The sequence below is a fragment of the Melanerpes formicivorus genome, unplaced genomic scaffold, assembly GCF_026170545.1.
Source record: "Melanerpes formicivorus ecotype bairdi unplaced genomic scaffold, bMelFor1.0.p_v2 SCAF_40, whole genome shotgun sequence".
Taxonomy (NCBI): domain Eukaryota; kingdom Metazoa; phylum Chordata; class Aves; order Piciformes; family Picidae; genus Melanerpes; species Melanerpes formicivorus.
In genome coordinates this window covers 1,831,634-1,855,756 of record NW_027142392.1, presented here as the reverse complement: position 1 = coordinate 1,855,756, position 24,123 = coordinate 1,831,634, and the positions used below count along the sequence as shown (strand labels likewise).

Genomic DNA, 24,123 nt, shown 5'->3' with positions numbered 1-24,123 from the left:
AGAAAGACAGACCTATGCCTCACTTCATAACTCAAGTGGTAGAGGGGGAAGTGTTGTTCTCAGTTGATGGGTGAGAGTCGACAGCAGCTCCCACATGTCACAGCTCTCCTTTTCCCCGAGCTCTGCCTTCAGTCAGTGTTATGTTAGTAACCTCAGAAGCTCCTTCTGACTTGCTTAATCCTACCAACAGAGATCCAAATTGCTTGGAAGTAGCACAGTCACACGAGTTTGAAAGCAGCATGAGTCAAGCTATGCTAAAGCTTTTTGCTGTCTGTATTGTTATTTCTGTGATCAGAAGGCAGATATCTTGCTTAGCACAGCCACTTATTTGGAGAGATAGAAGTGCAACGGTTTTAAATCATTACCATGCTAGAAATGTGCAATTAGCTATAACTGGGTTTGACTAAGAAATTAATTGCAATGTGGCTTTCTTCAGGTTATTTGCACTAGAAGGGAAGGTTGATGGCATATTGCAAATTGTTTTCCCTCCTCTTCAGTTACAGTGACTTCACAAGAGCAAGTTCTCCTGAGGGTAGAATCTATCAATAGAATATTTTCACATGGTTTCAAATTTCTCCCAGGCAACACTTCATGCAGTTGCTTGGGTTTGGCTTTTCCACAGCAGCAAAAATGATGAATATTTACTACTTCTTTAATTATTTTTATTCTTTTAAAATTGTATTAAACAAGTTAAAAATATGTTACAGATATTTGCTTTTATGATCATTGCAAATGGCAGTGCTGAAGAAAGGTACTGAAGTAGTCACACTCTGAGTGACTCTTGCAGGCATTGAAAGTGGTGTATGTTTTTGATATGTGAGCACAAAAGGCTTCACAACAAATTTCTCTCAGTGTTTGCTTTTTGTACACTAAAGCAACTAAGTAGTAGTTACCACAACAAGATCTGAAAGAGCTGAGTTCTGCCTACATTACAGCCTTTGCTATCACTACAGCTTGTTTTGGATTAACCAGAATGCCTAGCAATTTGGTTCCTTTAAACCTGATATTTATACTCTGTCATTAATTGCCACTGTTAATGGGGAGGACTTGAATATGTAAGCAATAAATACTACTACACCAGTCAAAGCAATTTATATGAATAATTTTGACAGTCCAAGTGCGTTGGCTCCTTTCTTGAGAGACCTTTTCTGTCAATATGCATAGAAGTGCTTGATTCCATAGCTATGGACAGGAGTTCAGGGATGTGGAGATTAAAAAGCAGGTTCAGATAAAACAAAGTGGCATGAACAAGACTCCTGCTTTTAAATTGTTAGTGCTAACATCAGTTAATCCCATTTGCATTTGTTTCCTAAAAAGTAAATAATTCCTTTACCAAGCAGGATCACTTCCTTTTATAGGAGATTTGTCAAAGACACAGAATATGAGTTTCTATGTCCTGTGCTCTTTCTTGTTTCATTTTCCCCTTTCTCATTTGACATCACTTGGCAAACAAAGACTAGACTAGACTAGAATAGATCAGATCAGGTTGGAAGAGACCTTCAAGATCATCATGTCCAACCTATCATCCAATCCAACCCACCTAAACAACTAAACCATGACACCAAGCACCCCATCAAGTCTCCTCCTGAGCACCTCCAATGATCGTGACTCCATCACCTCCCCGGGCAGCCCATTCCAATGGGAAATCTCTCTCTGTATAGAACTTCTTCCTAACATCCAGCCTAAACCTCCCCTGGTGCAGCCTGAGATTGTGTCCTCTTGTTCTGGTACTGGCTACCTGGGAGAAGAGACCAACCTCCACCTATCTACAACCTCCCTTCAGGTAGTTGTAGAGAGCAATAAGGTCACCCCTGAGTCTCCTCTTCTTCATTCTCTCAGTCGAGATCGTACTGAAGTTGCAACCATGTTGCAGTAGATCTAAGGTACCTCGAGAGTATCTGGGTATTCTCTGTCCTCTGTAGAAGGTCAATTATCTTCTCTTTCATTAAGTATCCCCATGAAGTCTAATTAAATCAGACCTTCCCTTGTTTCCCTCTCAACACCTCCTATTTCAGCTTCTGTGATGTTACTTGTCTCTTAAATCTTTTAGAAATAATAACTCCCTGCAAAATAGTCAGAGCCCAGACTATTCAAAATGTACATACTTTGCTGGTGTCTGTTGGGTGAAGAACTTATTATTAGAGACACAGGGCAGATAATTTTCTTACATCATCTCAACATTATTTTTCTTTATATTGACTAGGAACCAGGCTTGAGGTGTGGAGAAAGTTCTTCACCAAGAGAGTAATTCGTCATTGGAATGTGCTGCCCAGGGAGGTGGTGGAGTAGCCATCCCTGGAGGCATTCAAGAGGGGATTGGACGTGGCACTTGGTGCCATGGTCTAGTCATGAGGTCTGTGGTGACAGGTTGGACTTGATGATCTTTGAGGTCTCTTCCAACCTTAGTGATACTGTGATATGACAGAAATGGATATAAATCTGCTACATTTGCAGCTACTGAATATGCACAAACCTGTGAAAATTAATCAACGTGTAAAGAGGTTTCGTGCAAAACTAGGGGAGGAAAAATACAAACCCAGTCCAGATAACAATTTAAAGAACATAATTGTTGTGTAAAAAATAAAATAGGCAATTCTTGGATGTATTTATGCACCTCTTTTGAAATCTTTGTTTCTTCAGTAGTAACATATTCAAGATTAATGGAAATAGTTGTTCATTTACTGTCAGAAAATTACAAGGCGGTATATAATCCGTGACATTTCTTTTATTAGAACATAAGTCATGTTTTGTTTCTTGCATGTCAGGGGCTTTATCTTGCAGGATGCTAGGAGGGGATTAGCTAGTAAATGTGCTAAGTCATAGCAGAAGGGGCATCCATGCAGGCAGGAAGAACATGCCCAGAGCTCAGCCTGAACATGATGTGAGTGGGACTGACAGGATTGGGTGCAGTGTCAATGTGAAAAGGCAGTATTTAGAAGACAATGACACTGGTCAAGTACACTAAGTTCAGAGCTGCAAAATCCACACTGTAACATTTGTTGACAAATTAAGACATGTTTTTGGAAGATTTTGGTAGGGAGTTGGCAGGATAGTGCAGTGTATCACAGCATGAGGTTGTGTTGGCTATTCATAGCTTGTATTCTTGAGCAGCTGGATATAGATTACTAATTAAATATATATATATATATTTTATTCCTTTGGTTTTGTAGTAATTTTTGTCTCCTGTGGTTGTTCACTGCTCTTTCTTGTTTGATGTTGTGGAGTTTCTAGGTCTTCTGTGAAAACTCACCACATTTTTCTTTCTTCCTGACACACCACTTCCACCCCCTGGTGAGATGGTAGAAAGAGGCAGTCATTGTAGTGTGCTGGTATCATCACTCTGTGATTTAACACAGTACTCACAAATTGGTTTATTGAAGTGTCTGATAAGACCATAAATGTACAAAGCACATAAAGGCCATTTTTATGTTCATGAAATGTGATATTTTAGATCATGTGAGACTAGCTCAATGTAGACTTTTGAGAAAGTTTATAGGATAATTTTTGTTGTGTCTACTATCTTGTACATACCGTGGAGTGGGTGTGTTTGCACTTGCACTGCCACAGGCTTTTGGCTCTCCTTGTCTCTTCCCACCACCATTACAGCTTTTAGATCTTGTTACCAATATGGTGGGTGTTCTTCCTCTTTCCTTGTGAAGTGAAAATATTCTGAAATCTGTGTCAGTTTTACAACCCTACACGCAGATGTCCTCAGTCGATTACTCTATCTTTAAGCAGAATTATTAGCACAAGAATAAGTGCCTAAACTTGATAAACCCAAGCAATGGCAAAACCCTCTTAGCTACATTTCAATTTCACAGGTACAAGAATTGTAGATATTAGGAATAAATGAATGAGCAGTTCTCTCCTTTGAACCGGCCCTGTTTCTAGCATAACTAAATGACACGCTCTGCTGCCCGTGCTTCCTGTGCCAAATGGATTTTCCCTTCAGCTTTCACAGTATTAATATCCATGATTTCTCAAAGGCATGCCTATAATTTGAGATTTTTGTTATCTTTCAATGTGTCATTTAGGAAGACACTGTCCTGTTTCATCAGGAGACACAGGGGTGACCTTATTGCTCTCTACAACTACCTTAAGGGAGTTTGTAGCCAGGCGGAGGTTGGTCTCTTCTCCCAGGCAACCAGCACCAGAACAAGAGGACACAGTCTCAAGCTTCACCAGGGGAGATTTAGGCTGGAGGTTAGGAAGAAGTTCTACACAGAGAGAGTGATTGCCCATTGGAATGGGCTGCCTGGGGAGCTGGTGGAGTCACTATCACTGGAGGTGTTCAGGAGGAGACTTGATGGGGTGCTTGGTGCCATGGTTTAGTTGATTAGGTGGGTTGGATGATAGGTTGGACATGATGATCTTGAAGGTCTCTTCTAACCTGGTCTATTCTGTTCTATGCTAACAATTATTATCTAAGGTTACAGATAAAACAAAAGTTGGATCAGGATGGTATTTAGAGCCCAATGGTGTTGGGATGAGGAAAATAATTGCTGTCAGCAACAGACTCCTTCTGATTAGAAAGGAAAGAGTAAACCAGTGGTTTCCTACTTTTCCTCATCCTAACACCTTGCTTATGACAGTCTCAGGTACAGCTATTTTCAGGGCAGCCCACTTGATGTGTTCAGCCTTCACAATATGGATTGCCTCTAAGAAAGCTTAGGCTTTTCTGTAGCTTGCTAAGAGCAAGTTTGATTTTTCAGACTTTATTGGCATAGAGTGAGTCCTGTTCTTGGGAATGAGAAGGGAAATTATGGGTGCTAGCTTTGGCAGGTGTGTTTATAAGAGGAAAAAAAGGGGCAAAATAGCTGTGTTTTGAAAGTAAATGAAAGCCGATCTCTTCTCAAAGTACAGCTGGCTCTATGATCGTGTTTTGTTGTTTGTGGCTCTTTTCAGCACTGACACATAAATAGATACCTAGATTGATGACTGAAGGAATTCTTTCCAAAATGCAATATTTTGGCTATGTTACCCACCAGCAGTGCTTATGTATTCTCCATTGCCTATTTGACAGAAATGTGGATCATTAGCTTCCTGCCTCCCTTCACAGTACAGGGATTGAACGCTGAAAGCTTCTTGTACAGTTTCTATTGCTGGACAAAATATTAGCCACTGAAATAATATGTCGAGTATGTAAACCTAAATACACCTAGTAAACAGAAGAATACAAGATTTTGTGATTATATATACACATATAAAAAACCTTGACACTGTATATTGACTTCCTGGAACAAGTCCAGAGAAGGGCAACGAAGTTGGTGAGGGGCTTGGAACACAAGCCCTATGAGGAGAGGCTGAGGGAGCTGGGGCTGCTTAGCCTGGAGAAGAGGAGACTCAGGCGTGATCTTATTGCTCTCTACAACTACCTGAAGGGGGGTTGTAGACAGGCAGAGGTTGGTCTCTTCTCCCAGGCAGCCAGCACCAGAACAAGAGGACACAGTCTCAGGCTGTGCCAGGGGAGGTTCAGGCTGGAGGTCAGGAGGAAGTTTTACACAGAGAGAGTGATTGCCCATTGGAATGGACTGCCCGGGGAGGTGGTGGAGTCGCCATCACTGGAGATGTTCAGGAGGAGACTTGACAGGGTTCTTGGTTGCATGGGTTAGTTGATTAGGTGGTGTTGGATGATAGGTTGGACACGATGATCTTGAAGGTCTCTTCCAACCTGGTTTATTCTATTCTAATTTAGATTAAACTTTAAAAATTGGTGCTAAGGTGTATTTTCTGAGTCATCTAAATACAGTTAGTGTTTGACCCTTGGAAAGATTCCTTTCATTGCTTGTTTGCCAGTGACTGAACTATAGAAATGACTATATAAGCAAAAGACCTGTGATTCACTTGTCTCCTAATATCATCCTATATAAGAAGAGATATTTTTATGTCTGTAAGAACACAGACCAGTGTAAGCTCCCATGTTATTCTGTGGATACTGCATTCTATGAAATGGCAAAATTTTGCTAAATACACATGTAAAATATTAATATTTAAGATATTTTGATACATTAAATATATTTACACCTCTAGCAAGGTAGCCTCCCTTGTGATTTGTGGGTTTTGTACACTGATTGCTGCTTTTGCTTTTTTTTCTCAATTTAATGAGAGTTAAAGAAAACCAAATTCAGCTAAGGATGTGATAGCTAGAGTCTTCCCTAGCTTAGAAAATCTTGGAAGCTGGTGATCTGTGTTTGGGGGTGGCTTTTCATATGCAAATGCCCCAACAGTTAGCTCTCTTGGTAATGCATGAAAATTACCTTCAGGTATTTGCATGTGTGCACCACAAAATTTCATCATGCTCCTCAGTGGAAATCAAGGAATCTGCCTTGTCCTTAGAGTCCTAGCGAATGTCTGTGCCATGCTAGATAATTTCTGCATCCACACTGCTGTAATATGCTGTCACATGCCAGAAAATTTTCACAGGCAACCCACAGACTTCTCTGGTGAGCTGCCTGTGATCAGAAGTATAGGAAAAGGCAGAAGTAAATCAGGACATACCCAGTTCATGAATGTTATGAGGCCTGAGTGGAATATTTCTGGTCTTAATGGTCTGGTCTTAATTCACTAGCCCTCCTGTCCCCAGCTACAGTACAATACTTTGTATGCCTTCTGACAGCTGGTATATGTCAGTGACAGTACTAATCCCCGCTGTGCCTGCCCTCACTTGTTCTGCCATGGCAGCAATATCATTTCAGTTTTCCCTGCCATCCTAGCAGTAAAATGTGCTGTGCACCATCCATCACAACTAGCCTTGTCAGCATGTCTCACCAGGGGTAGCATATCCTGAAGAACCTGTTGAAACCAAAATTGAGCCACTGTCATCTGCAAGGGGATTTTGTTTCTTTTGATGACAGTCCTGCATACTTAGCTGTATTGCCTTTCCCAAACTGCAATATGCATCAGAGAAACAAGGGAGGGTTTTATGGACTTTCAACATCCAAGCAGGATTTGAGGAGCTGTGATCTCAGAATTACAGTATGTTTGAGCACTGTTTTCATTTGTGAGAGGTGTCAAACTAGTAAACTAATTATTTGAATATAAGTAAAACAAAGATAAACCTGTCTGGGTTGTTTTCTGCAAACAGAACAGCACTTAGAGCAGCCTGTACTTCTAGATAAACCTAAATGAAAAACTATGCTGAAAGAAAACATGAATCCATTCCAAATTTTGTTGCATCTCTCCCATATGAGAACATGGGAATACCTATAAGTGAGCATTGGGTTTCTGATGGGTAATGGATGCTTCATCTTGGCCAGTATCAATTTATGAGTTGAAGCTGAAAAGCATTTCTATGTTCTTGTGAATGATTTCTTTTTCTATTAGCTCCAGACTTCAGAACTCTCTAAAGTGTGAAAAAGAAGTGTCTGGGGGCTTACTTCAAAATAACACAATGTGCACATGAAAAGAGTTAGTTGTCATTATTGATCCTGACACCATTATCTTGGTGACTCGGTATCACAGTGTCACAGTACTAGTGAATTGCATCAAATCGTAGAATCATTTTGGTTGGAAAGGACCTTTAGGATCATTGAATCCAACCATCATCCAACTCTACTGAGGCTGCTGCTAAACCATGATCCTCAGCACCACATCTCTGCCTCTTTAAAAAAGAAAAATAAACCACCTCCAGGGATGGGAAGTCAGCTATCTTCCTGGGAAGCCTGTCCCAGTGCTTGCAAACCCTTTCAGTTAAGAAGTTTCTTCTAATGTTCAACTTAAATCTCTTCTGGCGCAACTTGAGGCTATTTCCTCTTGTCCTGTCACTTGTAACTAGGGAGAAGAGACTGACCACCACCTTGTTTCAGCCTCCTTTCAGGTAGTTGTATAAAATGAGATGGTCTTCCCTCATCCTCCTTTTCTTCAGACTAAACAACCCCAGTTCCCTTAGCAGTTCCTCATAAGACCTCTTCTTGAGAGCCTTCACCAGCTTTGTTGCCCTTCGCTGGACCTGGCCCAGCACCTTCATGCCCTTCTTGTAGTGAGAGGCCCAATACCAAACCTAGTACTCAAGGTGTGAATGAATTATATAATGTACTTACTGCAATTTATTTTTCCCCAGTGTTATTTTTGTTTGTTTGTGGATCACTGTGTAAAAAGAAAATGAACAGTGCAGTCCTGCATGGAGCATGCTGACTGGACAGTACCGATAACACAGTGCCACGTACTCAAGCAGACAGCTGTTTACTGTACAATGTTTTTTTCCCATAAAAAGAGCTGCAAACAGTGCACAAACTTCTGAAATTTCCCATTGTATTTCTCCAATGTAAGCTGTGGCATCCTGAGTCCCTGAGAAGCTTTCTTGCTGGATGTACATTTTTCTTTACCCTAAAACAAAGCAGCACAGGTTGGCAGCGAACACACAATTGAGCAAGAAGCAAATGTGAAAGGTCACAATGTTGTTCCTTTCCTGAAAAGTAACAATACTGACCTGAATCTGGCTTTACTACAGTCTTAAATGGAAGGTTATGCTAACACTGGGAGTTTTGGAAACTCATCCAAAGCTGTTGTATTGCTGCTTTTCCATTCTGACCTAATCACTTGCAAAATAGGTGCAAACATTTTAAAGTATTGAATTATAAATGCTTGTAAGATTGTTAGCATCAGGCATAACAGGAAAGGGATGTAAGGTTGAGATTAGAGCAGAGTGAAGGTATGTGCAGCTAACTAGGCTATTAGGCCAATGTATATCAGGTCAGCATAAATATTTTTTACATTTAATTGTATCTCTGTCTCTCTTCTTTGAAGCAAAAAAAAATATGCCATGATGTTAACAGCAGTATCTGGTAAGGAACTGTACATAGGGAAAAGAAAGACAGGAGATCGTGCTGAAGCAACATTGCACTGGATCCCATTAGTATGTATTTAAAGGGATCATTCAGCTCAGTGTTTTTCCCTCGCCATTATTGTTTGTTGCAATGTGAGATTTAGGCATCCTCTTAAAATGAATTAAAGTGACAATGCTAAGGCTTTTAAAAGACAGTCTGCATGTTCCCTTCCTCATTTCAAATGACAGGTGTGAGATTAGTGGTTTATGCAGTATGTCCAGAAGATTAATGTTTCCAGGAGAGCTTAGAGAATTGTTTCATTTCATCAGCCACTGGAATTTCTCATTGCACTAGGGAAAAAAATAAAAGAGGGATAAAAAATAATTAATCTAACAGTTTCAAAAGCTGCAGGTACTTAGGGTTAAGATAGTCCTAAGGGCCTACTGATTGCCTGTGCTTGACAATAATGATAGATAACAACTTCACATATGACATTCCTGAAACTAAGGAATGTTTTGGTTTGCATGTTAAAGTAACTGACCACAGTGTCTGCTTCAGCAATACTATAACTCTAGATTTGGAAATTCAATATTTCTTAGCTTTTCTTTGCATCCTTCTATTTGCAGAAACTGTGTGATAAAGATGAACTGCAAAACTCCACAAAAATTCTTCCATGGGTAGAGGGTGAAAAATCTTAATCTTGGCAGTGTGGGAGTTGTGTGTACTTTAACTTCATGACCCGGTTGCAAAGGAAATGCTATGGCTTCCAATGAGACTCAATGTAAAAATGAGGCTTCTGGAATGCCTGTAGTAATTTGATCAAACCCCAAAAAGCCTTCAAGTAACAGAATGCCCAGTGGATACTATTTTGTCTTGTCCAGATCCTCTCATCTCTTATGCCAACCGCAGTAGAGATTAGTTTCTGAAGCCTTTTTGCAAACATTTGTACTGTGTTTATGTGTTGTTTGCTCAGAATAATCACATTCTGAAGAAATGAATGGGAAATATTATCATCCCACATATTTCTGGGGAATAGAATTAACTCAGAGTGGAGGAGTTCTTGGTTCCTATGGTCTCTAAGGAAAAATGACATCTTTTCTTTGTGCGTAATAGAGATCTATTGTTGTATAGCAAAGCTACTGTAGACAGAAAATGTTACTGGGAAGTGTAGAAGAAAGTGGATCTAGTGGATGTAAAAGGATGGTGAATGAGCAGTTTAAGAGCCCCACCAGCACTGTGTGTGGCAATTTATGCTTTTTACTTTATTCTTCTTTAAAATTAAACTGGAAAATGTCAAGTAGTCTTGTTACTATTACCTTGAATATTCAGACACAGTGAAATGAGTTCCAAAACAATTACTTTATTCCTAACATGATCTTGAGTAACCTATTAAAATGTTTCCTGTTGTTCATAGATGTAAATGAATATAATTAATCATATGTAGTACACCTTAATCCAGTTACAAGAGAATCCCTGAACCCAAGTGCCGGGTTCTGCACATTGGCCACAACAACCCCATGCAGTGCTACAGGCTGGGGTCAGAGTGGCTGGAGAGCAGCCAGGCAGAGAGGGACCTGGGGGTGCTGATTGATGGTAGGATGAACATGAGCCTGCAGTGTGCCCAGGCAGCCAAGAAGGCCAATGGCATCCTGGCCTGCATCAGGAACAGTGTGGCCAGCAGGAGCAGGGAGGTCATTCTGCCCCTGTACACTGCACTGGTTAGGCCACACCTTGAGTCCTGTGTCCAGTTCTGGGCCCCTCAGTTTAGGAAGGAGGTTGACTTGCTGGAACGAGTCCAGAGAAGGGCAACAAAGTTGGTGAGGGGCTTGGAACACAAGCCCTATGAGGAGAGGCTGAGGGAGCTGGGGCTGCTTAGCCTGGAGAGGAGGAGACTCAGGGGTGACCTTATTGCTCTCTACAACTACCTGAAGGGAGGTTGTAGCCAGGCAGAGGTTGGTCTCTTCTCCCAGGCAGCCAGCACCAGAACAAGAGGACACAGTCTCAGGCTGCGCCAGGGGAAGTTCAGGCTGGAGGTCAGGAGGAAGTTTTACACAGAGAGAGTGATTGCCCATTGGAATGGGCTGCCTGGGGAGGTGGTGGAGTCACCATCATTGGAGGTGTTCAGAAGGAGACTTGACAGGGTGCTTGGTTGCATGGGTTAGTTGATTAGGTGGTGTTGGGTGATAGGTTGGACGCGATGATCTTGAAGGTCTCTTCCAACCTGGTCTATTCTATTCTATTCTATTCTATATGAAGTATATCTGCATGAAAGACTACATGTAACAGATGTAAACAGCAAAAGTCCAGTAAATTGCAGCAGAAGGATGATGTTTTGATTAGAGAATGGATTTGTGACATGATTTCTATGATTTTGCTTATTACTGATGGGTAAAATGAACAGTGATCGAAACACAGGTTGAGGGCATGAAAGATATGGGGATTATAAGGCCAAAGGAGAGCACACTGCTTAATGAGACACTTTTGTTGTTGTTTAAAACATGCACCGTTCAGATATGCTAGTAAAAATAACAGAGCAATAAATTGGTCATTCATGTAGTTAGCAAGGCTATTGGAAGTTGCAGTGATTTCCAGTTACAGTTAGTATCACTTAGATAACTAACAAGATCAGTACAGGAGGAAAGATAAAACATGCTTTAGGAATTAAAGTAATCCTGAACTACTTAGCATTTTAGGAGGATAATGGAGGGAAGATAATCTTGTTTCTAACTTGTTTGAGTTTCCAAAGCATCTGGGGCAGCTGGAAGCAGAAAACTACAGTATATGAGCCATCAGACTGACAAGTTACTTCACTTTTGCTATTCCTAACAAGTATTTTATAATTTCCTTACAGAAATGTAAAGAAGCCCTGAATTAAACTGCATTTTGATGCTTGTCAGTATTACATGTCCTCCTTTTGCAATAGGCTTCTGTGCCGTTGTAGTTTGGTTGTCAAATTGAACCCCTAATATAGAGTAGAGTAGAGTAGAGTAGAATAGAGTAGAATAGAATAGAATAGACCAGGTTGTAAGAGACCTTCGTGTCCAACCTATCATCCAACACCACCTAATCAACTAAACCATGCAACCAAGCACCCTGTCAAGTCTCCTCCTGAACACCGTCAATGATGGTGACTCCACCACCTTCCCAGGCAGCCCATTCCAATGGGCAATCACTCTCTCTGTGTGAGAGAGATATGTGATATAGTAGATATTAGGAAATTTCTTTTATGATAACAGTGGTGAGACCCTGGACCAGGTTGTTCAGTAAACTTAAGGAGGTCCCATCATTGGAAGTGTTCACAGTCAGGTTGCATTGGATCTTGAGCACCCCAACCTAGTGAAATATGTCCCTGTCCATGGCAGAGGGGGACATGGCCTACATGGTGCTTAAATAGTATCATAGTATCAGTCAGGGTTGGAAGGGACCACAAGGATCATCTCATTCCAACCCCCCTGCCATGGCCAGGGACACCCCACACTAGATCAGGCTGGCCAGAGCCTCATCCAGCCTGGTCTTAAACACCTGTCCCTTCCAATCCAAACTATTCCATGAGTCCATAATTTGAGACACATGTTTTCATAAAATTGGCACTTAAAAATATTGCTCTCAAAGCAAATGTTGTAAGACTTATGCTATGCAATTTCAAAGTGTATTTGGAGCTTGAAAAGAAGATCCTCTATAGATCCCCTCATCCAGATCAACCTAGAATATATGAAAAACATGAACAGAAAGGGAAAAAACTGAAAGAAGAAGAAATGTATTGTTTTGGGCAGGGGGCATGTTGAAGAAAGATGAAATCCTAGAAAACTTCAAAGAGAATAACAGTGATGACTAGAGGAAGGACAAAAATGCAGATAAAATCAAGTGTGTTTTGGAGAGGAATAGTAGGGGAAATTGTCAGAAGTGTACTTGGGGCTGCAGAGGTCTATTCCAATCTCCCCTGACAGCGTCTTGTGGTCTGTGCACCTCATTTTTCAAGACTCAGTGAAATCCACCGAGTGTCTCCTCTCTGATCTATTGTCAGCCTAGATGAAAGCCTCTAGCCTAGGGGAATACCCTCAAGGTCAGAGCTACCTTGGAGATTTTGACATCAAAGTTCAGGGTGTCAAAAATGTACCTACCCCTTTGTGATGGCTGCTATGCAAACAAACCCCAGGAGTAGAAGCCGGTACAGTAACCAATCTTTCTGAGGGATACACTTTGCCCTCATTCCTATCAGGTCTTTGAGGTGCCCATTCACATACTCTGCCTCACACCATCCCCAGCTGCCCTTGGGCTGCTGTCCTGCCCAAATCAGGACAGACCTCAGGGCTGCTGCGATGTGCAGACTGAGCTGTGCATTTCTGTGGAAGTCATTCTGCTTGTGCCACTCAGAAAGCTTTGGGAACATTAACTTCTCAAAATTATGAGGAAATATGTTCTCCATGTAAGCAAATTCTATTGGTTAACTCCAAGACGTGGTTAACAAACACAGACAAAAGACTGTTGGTATGTTTAGGCAAAATATTGCTGTTGTGGTCATAGAATCATAGAATTGTTAGGGTTGGAAGGAACCTCATCTAGTTCCAACCCCCTTGCCATGGGCAGGGACACCTCACACTAGATCAGCTTGCCCAGAGCCCCAACCAGCCTGGCCTTAAAAACCACGAGGGATGGGGCTTCTACCACCTCCCTGGGCAACCTGTTCCAGTGTCTCACCACTCTCATGATGATTATTTTAGGGAAAATACATTTTGTGTTTGCATTAATAAAGTGAATCATCTGTAGGAAAAAGAGAGAGAAAGACAGTGGGGGCAGTGGGGACGGTGAATTCTTTTGTATGCTACAGATTTCAATTGTCATGAAAAACTATTGCTAGGAACATGAAGCTAACATTATAGGAGAGTTAGAAAAAAGGCTGTGGGGCAGAGAAAGTAGCCAAGTATTAGAAAAAAAAGGCGGGGGGGAGGGGGAGAAGTGTATTTTGAGGAAGAGTTGAAAATTACTAAGGTTCAGGGCATGTTTCTTAGCATAAATCATGCTGATATCTGGAAGAGGCAGTTGAGGGACTTTCATACTGTATCTTCACTACACTGTTTAAAGTTTCTGCTTGAGGCTAATTGCAATGCTGAGAAACTCAGACATCTAGTCAATGTGAAGCTTTGTCTGAGTCTCATGGTAATAACTGTCTTTTGTTAGCAAAGAAAAGCAACAGTTTGTTGGCTGCTGCCCTGCAATGGCTCTGCTTGATCTGAATGAAGACAGAGCTCTCTTTTCTATTATAAATAGTGTTTTTATTGTTACTGAGAGAAGGCAAAGAAAGAAAGGTGCTCCTTGCACACCTCGGGGTCTGAAAAAAACTGTAACTCAAGGACCAGTTCCATTTCCCATTAGCAGCAGTAATGAAAAGGTACAGTGCAAGCAGGGCTTGGGATCATTTGAAAATCTTTGCTTGAACTAGCTAAACTTACACTTAAAACACTTGTCATCTTTTGTATTGTTCTGTGGGTTTTTTTCTCCTTTCTTGAAGGTAGCAGAAAGTTTATTATGTACTTTTCCATTGCTTTCCTATATCCTTAGAGTAGTAAGAATCTTCTGCATGAGCAGGATTTGCCATTCCATGTGTTAAACAAGCACACGATAGCTAGGATCTTATTCTATGGGTAGGAAACCAAGCAGTTGAAGACTTGGTTATATTAAAAGTATCTGCCTTCTTACAGGGAAGCTACACTTGGCTCTGCTGGGATGAAATGCTTGTATGACAGCCAGCTTCTTCATGGTCATCAAGGCACAAACCAAATTGGGGCTTTACATAATGAACACACAAAACCTGTAGCTCTTAAAACTGACCTGCAGATAAGTAGCTATGACCATGTCGTCCCCTAGTCAAGTCTGAACCTCTCACATCTGCAGAAGAGCAGCATGAATCTTCCTGCAGAACAACCCACAAGCCCAATGCTGGGAAGCTGGGGAGGTTTGCCAGCATAATTTTCTTCCCATGCCCTTTTCTCCACAATGTCCCTTCACCTGCAGCCCAGAACTCCAGCCCTCTCCCAGAGCCACTCCTGCTCCATCACAGTACTTGATCCGCAGGGATCTGCAGGCATCAGGAGAGATGCAGGATTCAATAGAAAAGCAGTATGAGAGGTCTCAGCAACCTCAGAGGAGTCTATGGGTAGTCTTGAACAGGCTATAAATTTATCATCCTCTTCTCTGGGCAGGATGGGCAGACCATGGACCATGGCTTGTCACACTCTCAAAGGGTCCAGGCTGTTAATTGTGGCAGGAGGAGCATGGATGGCAGCAGGCAGACCAAAACAAAGACAGGGCAAAGCTCCATGTCAGCTGTGAAGCACATCACCATCTGTTCTACCACTAAGGGAGACACTGCTGTCACCAGGACCCTGAGTGAACTGTTTGTGATGGGTGTACAGACAGGAGAGGAGTTCCCATTTTAGCTGTCACTTGTCCTCACACCAACCCAGAACCCTGCGGAACAGAAAGAGGCTTTCCAGCAAGACAGCAGCTGACACTTCTCTTACTAGATGGTGTTAAGAATGATAGCTTATATAATCCTATAGCCTCCTTTCGTTTTAGCAGTATTTAATGAAAGAAGAGATGGTTGAACAAAGCAATTTCATATACTATTCAACAAGAAGCTCTCTCTGTATGAAACATTAACAATAGCTGTCAGCTTTGCACAAAAAAAGAGGTTTCAAATTACTTCAATGCTAAGAGAAAATCCAAATGCAGCTGAGAGCCCCACAAGCAAATTATTTTTAATACCATTATGGAAAAGGAAAATGTGTGACCCAGACTTTCATTTAATATTTAACTAGCCTTGAAAGTTAATTTGAGTTTGTGTTCAATTTTCTGGGAAGTTTCTCCTTTAGAGATGTGCAATTCAGGAACAGGATTGAACAGAACTGAAAACTCTCCTTTTCATTTTTTCACCCACATTAGAGATGGGAAAGGGAGGAGATGACATGTAATTAGTACAGAATAAAAAGGAAAAAGGAAGTCTGTGATGTAAAAAAATAAGTCAAATGACTTTATTAAGAATCCTTTCATATGCAGCAAGGAGATTTATAGCACTGGTAGATGGAAAAGTTTAAAAGAAAGATAATCTTTATCTTTGCTGATGTCCACTTGTGCCATAAATCACGTAACTGGGGGCTTTATTCAAATGGCATCTTATCACTCTCTACAACTACCTGAAGGGAGGTTGTAGACAGGCAGATGTTGGTCTCTTCTCCCAGGCAGCCAGTACCAGATCAAGAGGACACAGTCTCAGGCTGCACCAGGGGAGGTTCAGGTTGGATGTTAGGAAGAAGTTCTATACGGAGAGAGTGATTGCCCATTGGAATGGGCTGCCTGGGGAGGCGGTGGAGTCAACATCATTGGAGGTGTTCAGGAGGAGACTTGATGGGGTGCTTGGTGCCATGGGTTAGCTGTTTGGGTGGGTTGGATTGGTTGATGGGTTGGACACGATGATCTTGAAGGTCTCTTCCAACCTTTTTTTTTGCATTATTATTATTATTATTATTATTATTATTAATCTACCTCTTCTGTCCCATAGACTTTGGGTCATGTGGAAAAGGAGAAAAAGTCCCCTGATCTCCCTATATCCATACCTCTGTCTGGATTCATTGCAGGACTTTTTTTCTCTGTAAGGCAGGGAGTGGTAGGAAGTGGTGATAGGAGAAGAAATATGTCACACTGTGTTGAGTTGCTTTTTCAAACAAATTTATGTAGTCAGTGAATAGAGTAACTCTTCTTTCTCAATGGTTTGCACATTCTTTTTCTTAAGTCAGTTTTTCTTTTCTCATTAATTGCTAGGTACTTTTCAGTATAATAAGTAAAAACACCATGTCTGAAATTAGATATATTCTGATCAGGACATAATCTTGAATGAAATCTCGATTTCATACGCTTAACTAACCTCTCTGTGCTATTAGGAATAGATAAAACTGAAAATGCGTTTATTTTGGTAGAGCAATCTCATTTGGTTTTGAAAGCACAGGGAGAACAGGCTGCTGTATTACAATGTGCTGTTGTCTGCAGAGTCACTTTTCTGTTCATGGTAATTCCTTAATATTTTGAATTTCAGTGTGGAGTTTATCTTAAAGCTGGTGTCTAAGTGAATATTGATAGTATGTGAGCCTAGAGAACAATCTGAGAGTGCATGAGCTGCTCCCTTCCCACACAAAAATGATGTGAATGTCTGTGTCTTTGTCAAGTTGTCGGGTTCTTATTCAGGTACTAGTGCAGGAGCTAATTTTACAATGTAAGGAATGACACCTCTGCATTCCTTGGGGTGGAATCATTAGCACAGGTAAATCTCTATGCTGCAGCCAACACATTTATTTGACACACAGTTTATGACCTAGTAGGTGTAAATGTCTGCTGTGAAACTAATGATGGATGAAGCAAGAGAGCAAGTTATCTCACAAGATTTCCAGTTGGGCTAGAAATAATCTATCATGTGAAATGTTGGCAGGTTCACTTCTAATCTTAGTGAGAAAATTGAGGTTGGAGTGGAAAGTGCTGAAAAATAATGGGGTGAAAATCTGCTCTGACTTTTCAAACCATGTCCTACATCCATTCCTAACTCACTACAAGGTGCTTAGGGAGTTGTGGACCTATTCAATCAATTTCATATTAACAGAAAATCCCCATGTGCACAGCTTTCCTATGAACTATTTCCTGTGTAAAAGAGAACTTCTGACCGTTGCTGACTGTATAACATAGTTCACTGTTTCCTGCTAGTACATTTAAAGATTTATTTAAGTGCAAGGGACTGTTAGCTAACTCTCAGTTGTTTCTCAAAATTCTACAGCTGTGTTTTCTTACAGGGCTACCTTTTTGCTAGTGTATAGCTGAAAGTAAGGGAACACATAGCAAACAATCCTTAGTCTTCTACACTACTTGTCTTTGTAAAACTGGGTGTTGCAGAGCTGCAAATATAGGTCTACAAAAGTAATCATCAAAACAGTATTGATCTGTGAACAGATATGAACAAATCTTTGAGGTCTTTTAATATTTGTATGCCTAAGAATCACAGAACGAGGGGGTTGGAAGGGAACTCCGGAGATCATCTAGTCTAACCCCTCCAGAGGAGGTGAGTATTGACCTGGGCTGTAGCTCTGAGAGATGCAAATGAGAAATATGAAAAATATGTGAAGATGAATCCCACAGCCTCAGGCATTTCCCAAGACTAGATTATAATTCTACTTTTTTCCCTGAAATCTGACCTAGTTGTAGTAGGAGATGGTGAAAGTCAATACAGTCAGTGACCTTAAAGCTGACATTAAAATAGTATGGAAAGGTCTAATTATCATAAAGGTCACAGGATAAAAATTTTGTTCCTATTCTGTTATTTCTAGGAGCCAGTGGAAGTGCAGCACAGCTATCAAAATTCCTCAGTGGCTTTCAGAAATGCTTGATGTTTACTTTGTTGGGTCAACATTAGTAGAATTTATGTTTCTTTAAATAAGGGAATCATAGCTGATTTTTAACAACCACGAAAGAGGAAGATGAATATATATTTAATAAGGTCCTCCCTTAAAATTAAGGGCAGGAAAGCATTTCAAGGAGGTATGAAAACAGTCTCAAATACTATCCCAACTTCAGTGAGATGAGTGAACCAAGAAATTTCATGTGTTATGGAAAATGAGGATTTAAGAATAGTGGAAGCCCTACAAGAAGAGCTAAAATCAGATTTCATTCCAATATACTCTGTATGGAGAAAATTTTGCCACAGTGTATTTAATATGAAATAGTTCCACACAAAACCTTTGCATTTCAGGACCTTATATTAGTTTGCTACATTGATGGTTTTAGCTCAAACAGATGTTATTTTAGTTGAAAATACTACATTAAAATGGAAAATATGTTTATAACTCTTTCAAATGTTTGAAGTGTGACATTTCCAATGGGGGGGAAAAAAATGATCTGTTTAAAAAAAGAGACACACATATTTAATGTTTCTGATTGTTAATAAAAAAGCCCAAGTGGATTATTTTTCTCCATTTTGTGTGAACAAATTGAATCCAGTCAGTAAGTCTCGGGCTTTTACTGCAGATTTTGAGGTCAAGAGTGGCTTAAATAAAAACATCTTGGCTTCTGGCATCGTTGTGCTGAACTTGTTCTACATCCCTCAGCTTTCTACTTCACTTTTCCCTCCACCACACTCTCAATTTCAGGTTAAACATAGACTCTACCAAGAACATGTGTTTCCTAGAAAGTCTTGATCCTCAGGTGACTCCACAGTAAATGGGATACATTGTCTTGTCACAGCAGTTTTACACTATGAAATAACAGATGAGCTTTTTCACTCTTATTTACATTAGTGAAACCAATGAGAGATTCAGTTGCAGCATCACGCAGGTGGAAGGGAATTTATTTCCTAATGAAAAGTTTTACTTCATCCATGTGATTTGTTGTAATGTCAATTGCAATGGCAAAAAGGGTTCTGTTTATGTGGACAGCTTCTTAAGCTCAAGTAAGGTATTCTCCACAGAATGGCCTGTGCTTCTTTCTTTGTGTGTAACTGTGACAAGCAATCAAAATGATGGACATGTAGTTTCCTAGCATGTCTTCAAGTATGATTCGAAAGAGGAGAGTAATTTGAGAATCAGCATGACTAATGTCTAGATAAGCTTGACATTTTTAAATCTCAAGGACAACTATGGAGACATAATGTAAGTGCACTTTAAAGTGTGCACAAGATTTCTGGTGTTACTGAAATTGTACCTGCCTAAAATAAAGCGTATGCAAACCCAGATTTTTCCTCCTTACAAATTTTAAAGCCAGTATTTGGAGTTGGAAGCAGAAACACTCTCACTGACTTCTGAAAAGTCTCATTTGAGTGGGTAGTGAAGTGGCAGTTAAAGAGCAGTGTGCATTGCTCAATGTCCTAAAGGGGGACTCCTCAGAACCATTACAGTCCTTCACAACAGAATTCAACTTTAGATCGTAGTTTGTGTCAACACCTATGTTACCATTCCGATCTTTTGCAATAGAAAGGCATTACTGGCTTCAGCTTCATGAGTGGATACTCCTTTGTGTTTTTAAAATGTCATTTCTCTCTGTTACAAATAAGTGACACTGGCCTAAAGCCTTTCAGTAAGAATTTTTAGGAATGTTTTATGGCATCAATTCAGAGGCAGTAAAAACTAGACAGATGTTTTAGGTATGCTGTCCGTTTTCACTCTCCATTACTCATTTTCAGTGTTTTGAAGGTGCCTTTGCAAATTCTGTCTACCTTCCAGAGGTTTGGCTTACTAATATCAAATACTTGCTTTCAGATATCAACATGGCAGGAGAACCAAAACCATACAGACCGAAACCTGGCAACAAGCGGCCACTTTCAGCACTTTACAGGTAAGTGAGACTTTCTCTTAACTTCCTACAGTTCCTTTTTTTATTAGAAAAATTATGGTAACCTGGAATGTATTTACCAGTGCTACCATGCAGCCCATCAACAACTTTTTTTCCCCCTTCACTCTTTGGTGTTCCTATGAAATATAATCAAGCTTCCGTACACACCAAAATGTTTTGAACGTGAGTAAAAGAGCTGGTATTGTACAGTCTGTCACTGTCTATATCTGTGGGCTCATTCCAGAGCAAATTATTCGAGCTCCTAGAGATAAAGACGGTCCATATGATGTCTGACTTAAAAAAGAAACTTACATTGACTAGGTGTAAGCCCAGCCAACAAAATTCCTGTCTGATATTTAGATGCAATGATCACAACGTGCAGATAATGCCCCTCTTTTCTTTGGAAATAAAGATCAGAGTCTCTCCTAGCTGGAAGTAAATAAAACACTTAGGATATTTACATGACAATACAGGCGTTTAGAAGGATAGAGAAAACTAATTCAGTCGGATTAGTGAAAATACCTTCTGTTCTGTCCCCCCTGTCTGTACCTTCTAAGTGTTCACGCCATGGATGTTACTTGCCAGTGTAAGAACCAGGCAGAGGAAGGGGCTGCAGCTTCACACTGTAAGAGGCATTACACACAGAGTCTTGCTATACTAAAAAGCTATTTGAACAGATGTTCAACAATGCCACTCCTTTAGGATGAAGTAGCAGAATGCAGTTGCCTCACATAGGTTTTGTTCCAGGGATACTAAAGCCACTCCAGGTGCTTTAAGTACAGCTTTAAGTGCTGTATGACCCCCACCCAAGTGCTCAGCCTGAAATTCAAGCTTTGAATTTCATTCTACTGACAAAAAGAGAGGTATGATGATTTGTGAAGTGTTTATTAACGTCCCCATTTCTATTACTGCAACCAATACTATTTTTCATTCTTTCTTTTTTTTTTTTCTCCAGTTGAGTGCTATTTCAATTTTTAATCCTTATGCTTTGTGGCTTGGCCTCATTCTTGTGACTTTCATTTGCATAGATAAGTGAAATAACTAATAATTTCAGAACTGGTTTCTCATTGATTCTGTGTCAGGGGTGAGAACCAACTTCTAACAACACAGAACTTCTTCCTTAGGTCTTCAGGAGGGGACTGATAGTGTCTTTCTCCTAGTCCCAGGTGTCTTCTTTTTCTTCATGAAGCTTGTACAAACTTGATGAAACCTTCACCTGTTTTTCAAAATCAATTAAGCTTAGTGAAGCGTTACCGATTGGTAGGAGAACTGACAGGCAAACATGCACACACGAGCTTCTGCTCAATAAACCTCACTTCTCACAGAAGTGCTGTAGAATTTATGCTCCGGAAACATGAAAGGAGTGAAAGCTGATTTCTGTTGTGGCTGCAATGTAGACAGACTGGTTCTGAGATCAACAGCAGTGGAATCAGACACACCTGAGCGAGGTTTTAAAGCCTGTTCAGGTCTGAAAGCTTCAGATGGAAATTCAAAGGTGAGATCTCAGTATGAAAACAACCAGAAGTACTTTAGATATCTGAGCCTGTGTGCTACAGAATAGTAATGTCAAGTTGTGGTGCCCTTAAAAAAAAGTGATAGAAACATCGTTTTTATTTTAGCATAACTCTCAACAGCAAGTTGTTAAACTCTGAGTTTGCCTGGTAGCTGTGATCTATTGTGTCCCTGAGTCAGTACTTAAGAAGATTTTTGAAGATGTTCTGTTGTCTCTGGCATTTATATGCACTTCCATTTCTGAACAGTTTCTCATACATACTTGCTCTCCACACAAAACAAACATGAGAGAGGCCTCTGCAAAGTGCTGAGGGACCTTTTAAGAGGAAAAAATAAAAGAAAGATCCTAGGTTTTGTCCTTGCATGGATCTAGTACAGACTATTTCTCTAGAAGATTATGAGAGGCTTTTTTGAGCAAGTAAGCATTCATCAGACAGTAATGGAGAATTTCCATTATCTCACTATCTGTTAACATAGTAATATGTGAGATCATTGCTTTACAAAACTTCTGACAATGCTGAGAACATTCACTTATTTCAAAATACTGTGCTGGGTCTGGCTGGGATGGACTTCACTTTCTTCATAGGATCCCATATGGTGCTGTGGTTTGGATTTGTTGCTAGAACTCACTAGTGTTTTGACTCTCACTGTATTTGTTGCATCCTCAAGGACCTCTTTTAACTCTTTTGCCTTCCCAGTTGTGGGGCACCAGGTTGAACAGTAAGTTGGGAAGGAATATGACTGAGACAGCTATCTCAAACTAGCCAGAGGGACATTCAATATCCTATAACATCATGCTCAGAAATAAAAACTGAGATGTTTCCTTCCAAGGTATCTGTTACTTGGAGGCTACCTGAGCTGTTTGGGGAGGATGGAAAGTAATTGCCTTTGCATCAGTTGGTTTCTTGTAATCTCTTCCTTCCCTTATTGCACCACATTTATCTAAAACTGTGAGACTGTTTCTATTCTGTCCTTCAGCTGGGTAGGGGACAACAGCAGTTGACGGTGAGATAGTAAATGTGTGGGTACTTATCTGCAGGCCAGGGTCAACCCACAAGATGGAGAAAGTTAAGAGGGAAGTGGTTACTATAGATATGATTTTGACTAAAAGAGACATTGGTTAAAAATTCAGCTATCACAAAATATTTACTGTGAAAAGGCAGGACTGCAAGCTGTAGAAATAGAGTAATGGATTTCTGGAAGGACAGACTTCAGTGAGCTCAGAGAACTGGTAAGTAGGATATCTTGGAAGGAAATTTTAGGATCAAAAGGAGTGGTGCATAAAATGTTCCATTGACTGTGCTTAAGGTAGAACAGACATTTCTCCTGAAGCAGTATTGGTAGAATAAAGGAATGATATTGCTGCATCAAGTTTCTTTAACATCCTGAAAGAGAAAAGGAATTGTACAAAATGTGGAATCAAAACCCCATGACTGGAAATGAGTAGAAAGGAACAGCAGAGTCATCTAACAGGGTGTCAGAAAGGCTAAGGCACGTAACAGTGTAAAAGGCTAAAATAACCTCTCTGCTCTTTTATACTGCTGTTACTGAGCAGGAAAAGAGAGCAGACAGCAGATGATACAGAAAAGGCCTCTTCTGCTATGGCAGAACTTTAATCATACTCACTGAACAACTACAGACATGCTTAGGGTAGTGCTTGGGAATCAGCTTACATCTAACATATCTGTTACCTCCAGCATCATTCCTCCTGAGGTGCATTGCTGTTCAGTATGTGAGGAGGAACTTAAATCTCAGAAGGTTCAGAATTGTTGTGAAGTTCCTTTTTTAGCTCAGCTTTGCTGCAGAAAACAAAATCCCTGACAGATCTGCATCTTAAAACTATTTTACATCTTGCTATTTGGGTCTAGCCTCAAGCAGAAGTTAATTTTACTGGCTAATCTTTCTATCTTTGAAATACATGCTGAAGATTAAAGGTGCTGACACAAATGTGTTAAAGAACTCTTTGGGAGCATTGTTGTGGTAAAATAAAGGCTCACACTTTGTCTTTTTAATTTGATGATGTTTTGATCAGTATTTCACTAAAGTTGCTCTGTATCAGCATATGAAAGTTACTGTTTTTTTCCCTCTGGGTTTATGGCCCAACATACCAAAGAATAATCAACACAAATACTCTGATAGACCATCATTCTGTTTCTCTATATCATCAGAGAATATTTTAACGATTTATTGTTCATGTCACTCCACCACTGTGTTGTATGAGGTATTAAATACATCTGAAAGCTTTTTCTCCATTTCAAAGGTCTGCTGGGGTTCTTAAAACAAGAGGCTCATCTAGTTCTTAACTCTGGGGGTTGCTAATGGCTTCATCCCCCTGTTGCTCCAGGAGTGGGTTGGAGCACAGTCACCATGCACACACTGCCTGTGGCTTCCCTTGCCTCATGTAATCTCTGTAGGGCTGTCATCACGGGGATCAGCTCAGAGTTTTCTCTGGCACCCTTCTAGTGGTAAGGATTTGAGGAGAATG

At 40.4% G+C, this 24,123-nt stretch overlaps 1 protein-coding gene across 12 annotated transcripts in view; it reads left to right on the top strand.

The window, feature by feature from the left end:
* The window catches only part of RALYL (RALY RNA binding protein like), a 484,769-nt gene that overhangs the window by 395,615 nt on the left and 65,031 nt on the right, over positions 1-24,123 (top strand). For all 12 annotated transcript variants that reach the window (XM_068158540.1, XM_068158548.1, XM_068158546.1 and 9 more), the window contains one exon: positions 20,054-20,129. In XM_068158540.1, the coding sequence (XP_068014641.1) occupies positions 20,054-20,129 (76 nt within the window). The remainder of the gene's footprint in view (positions 1-20,053; positions 20,130-24,123) is intronic.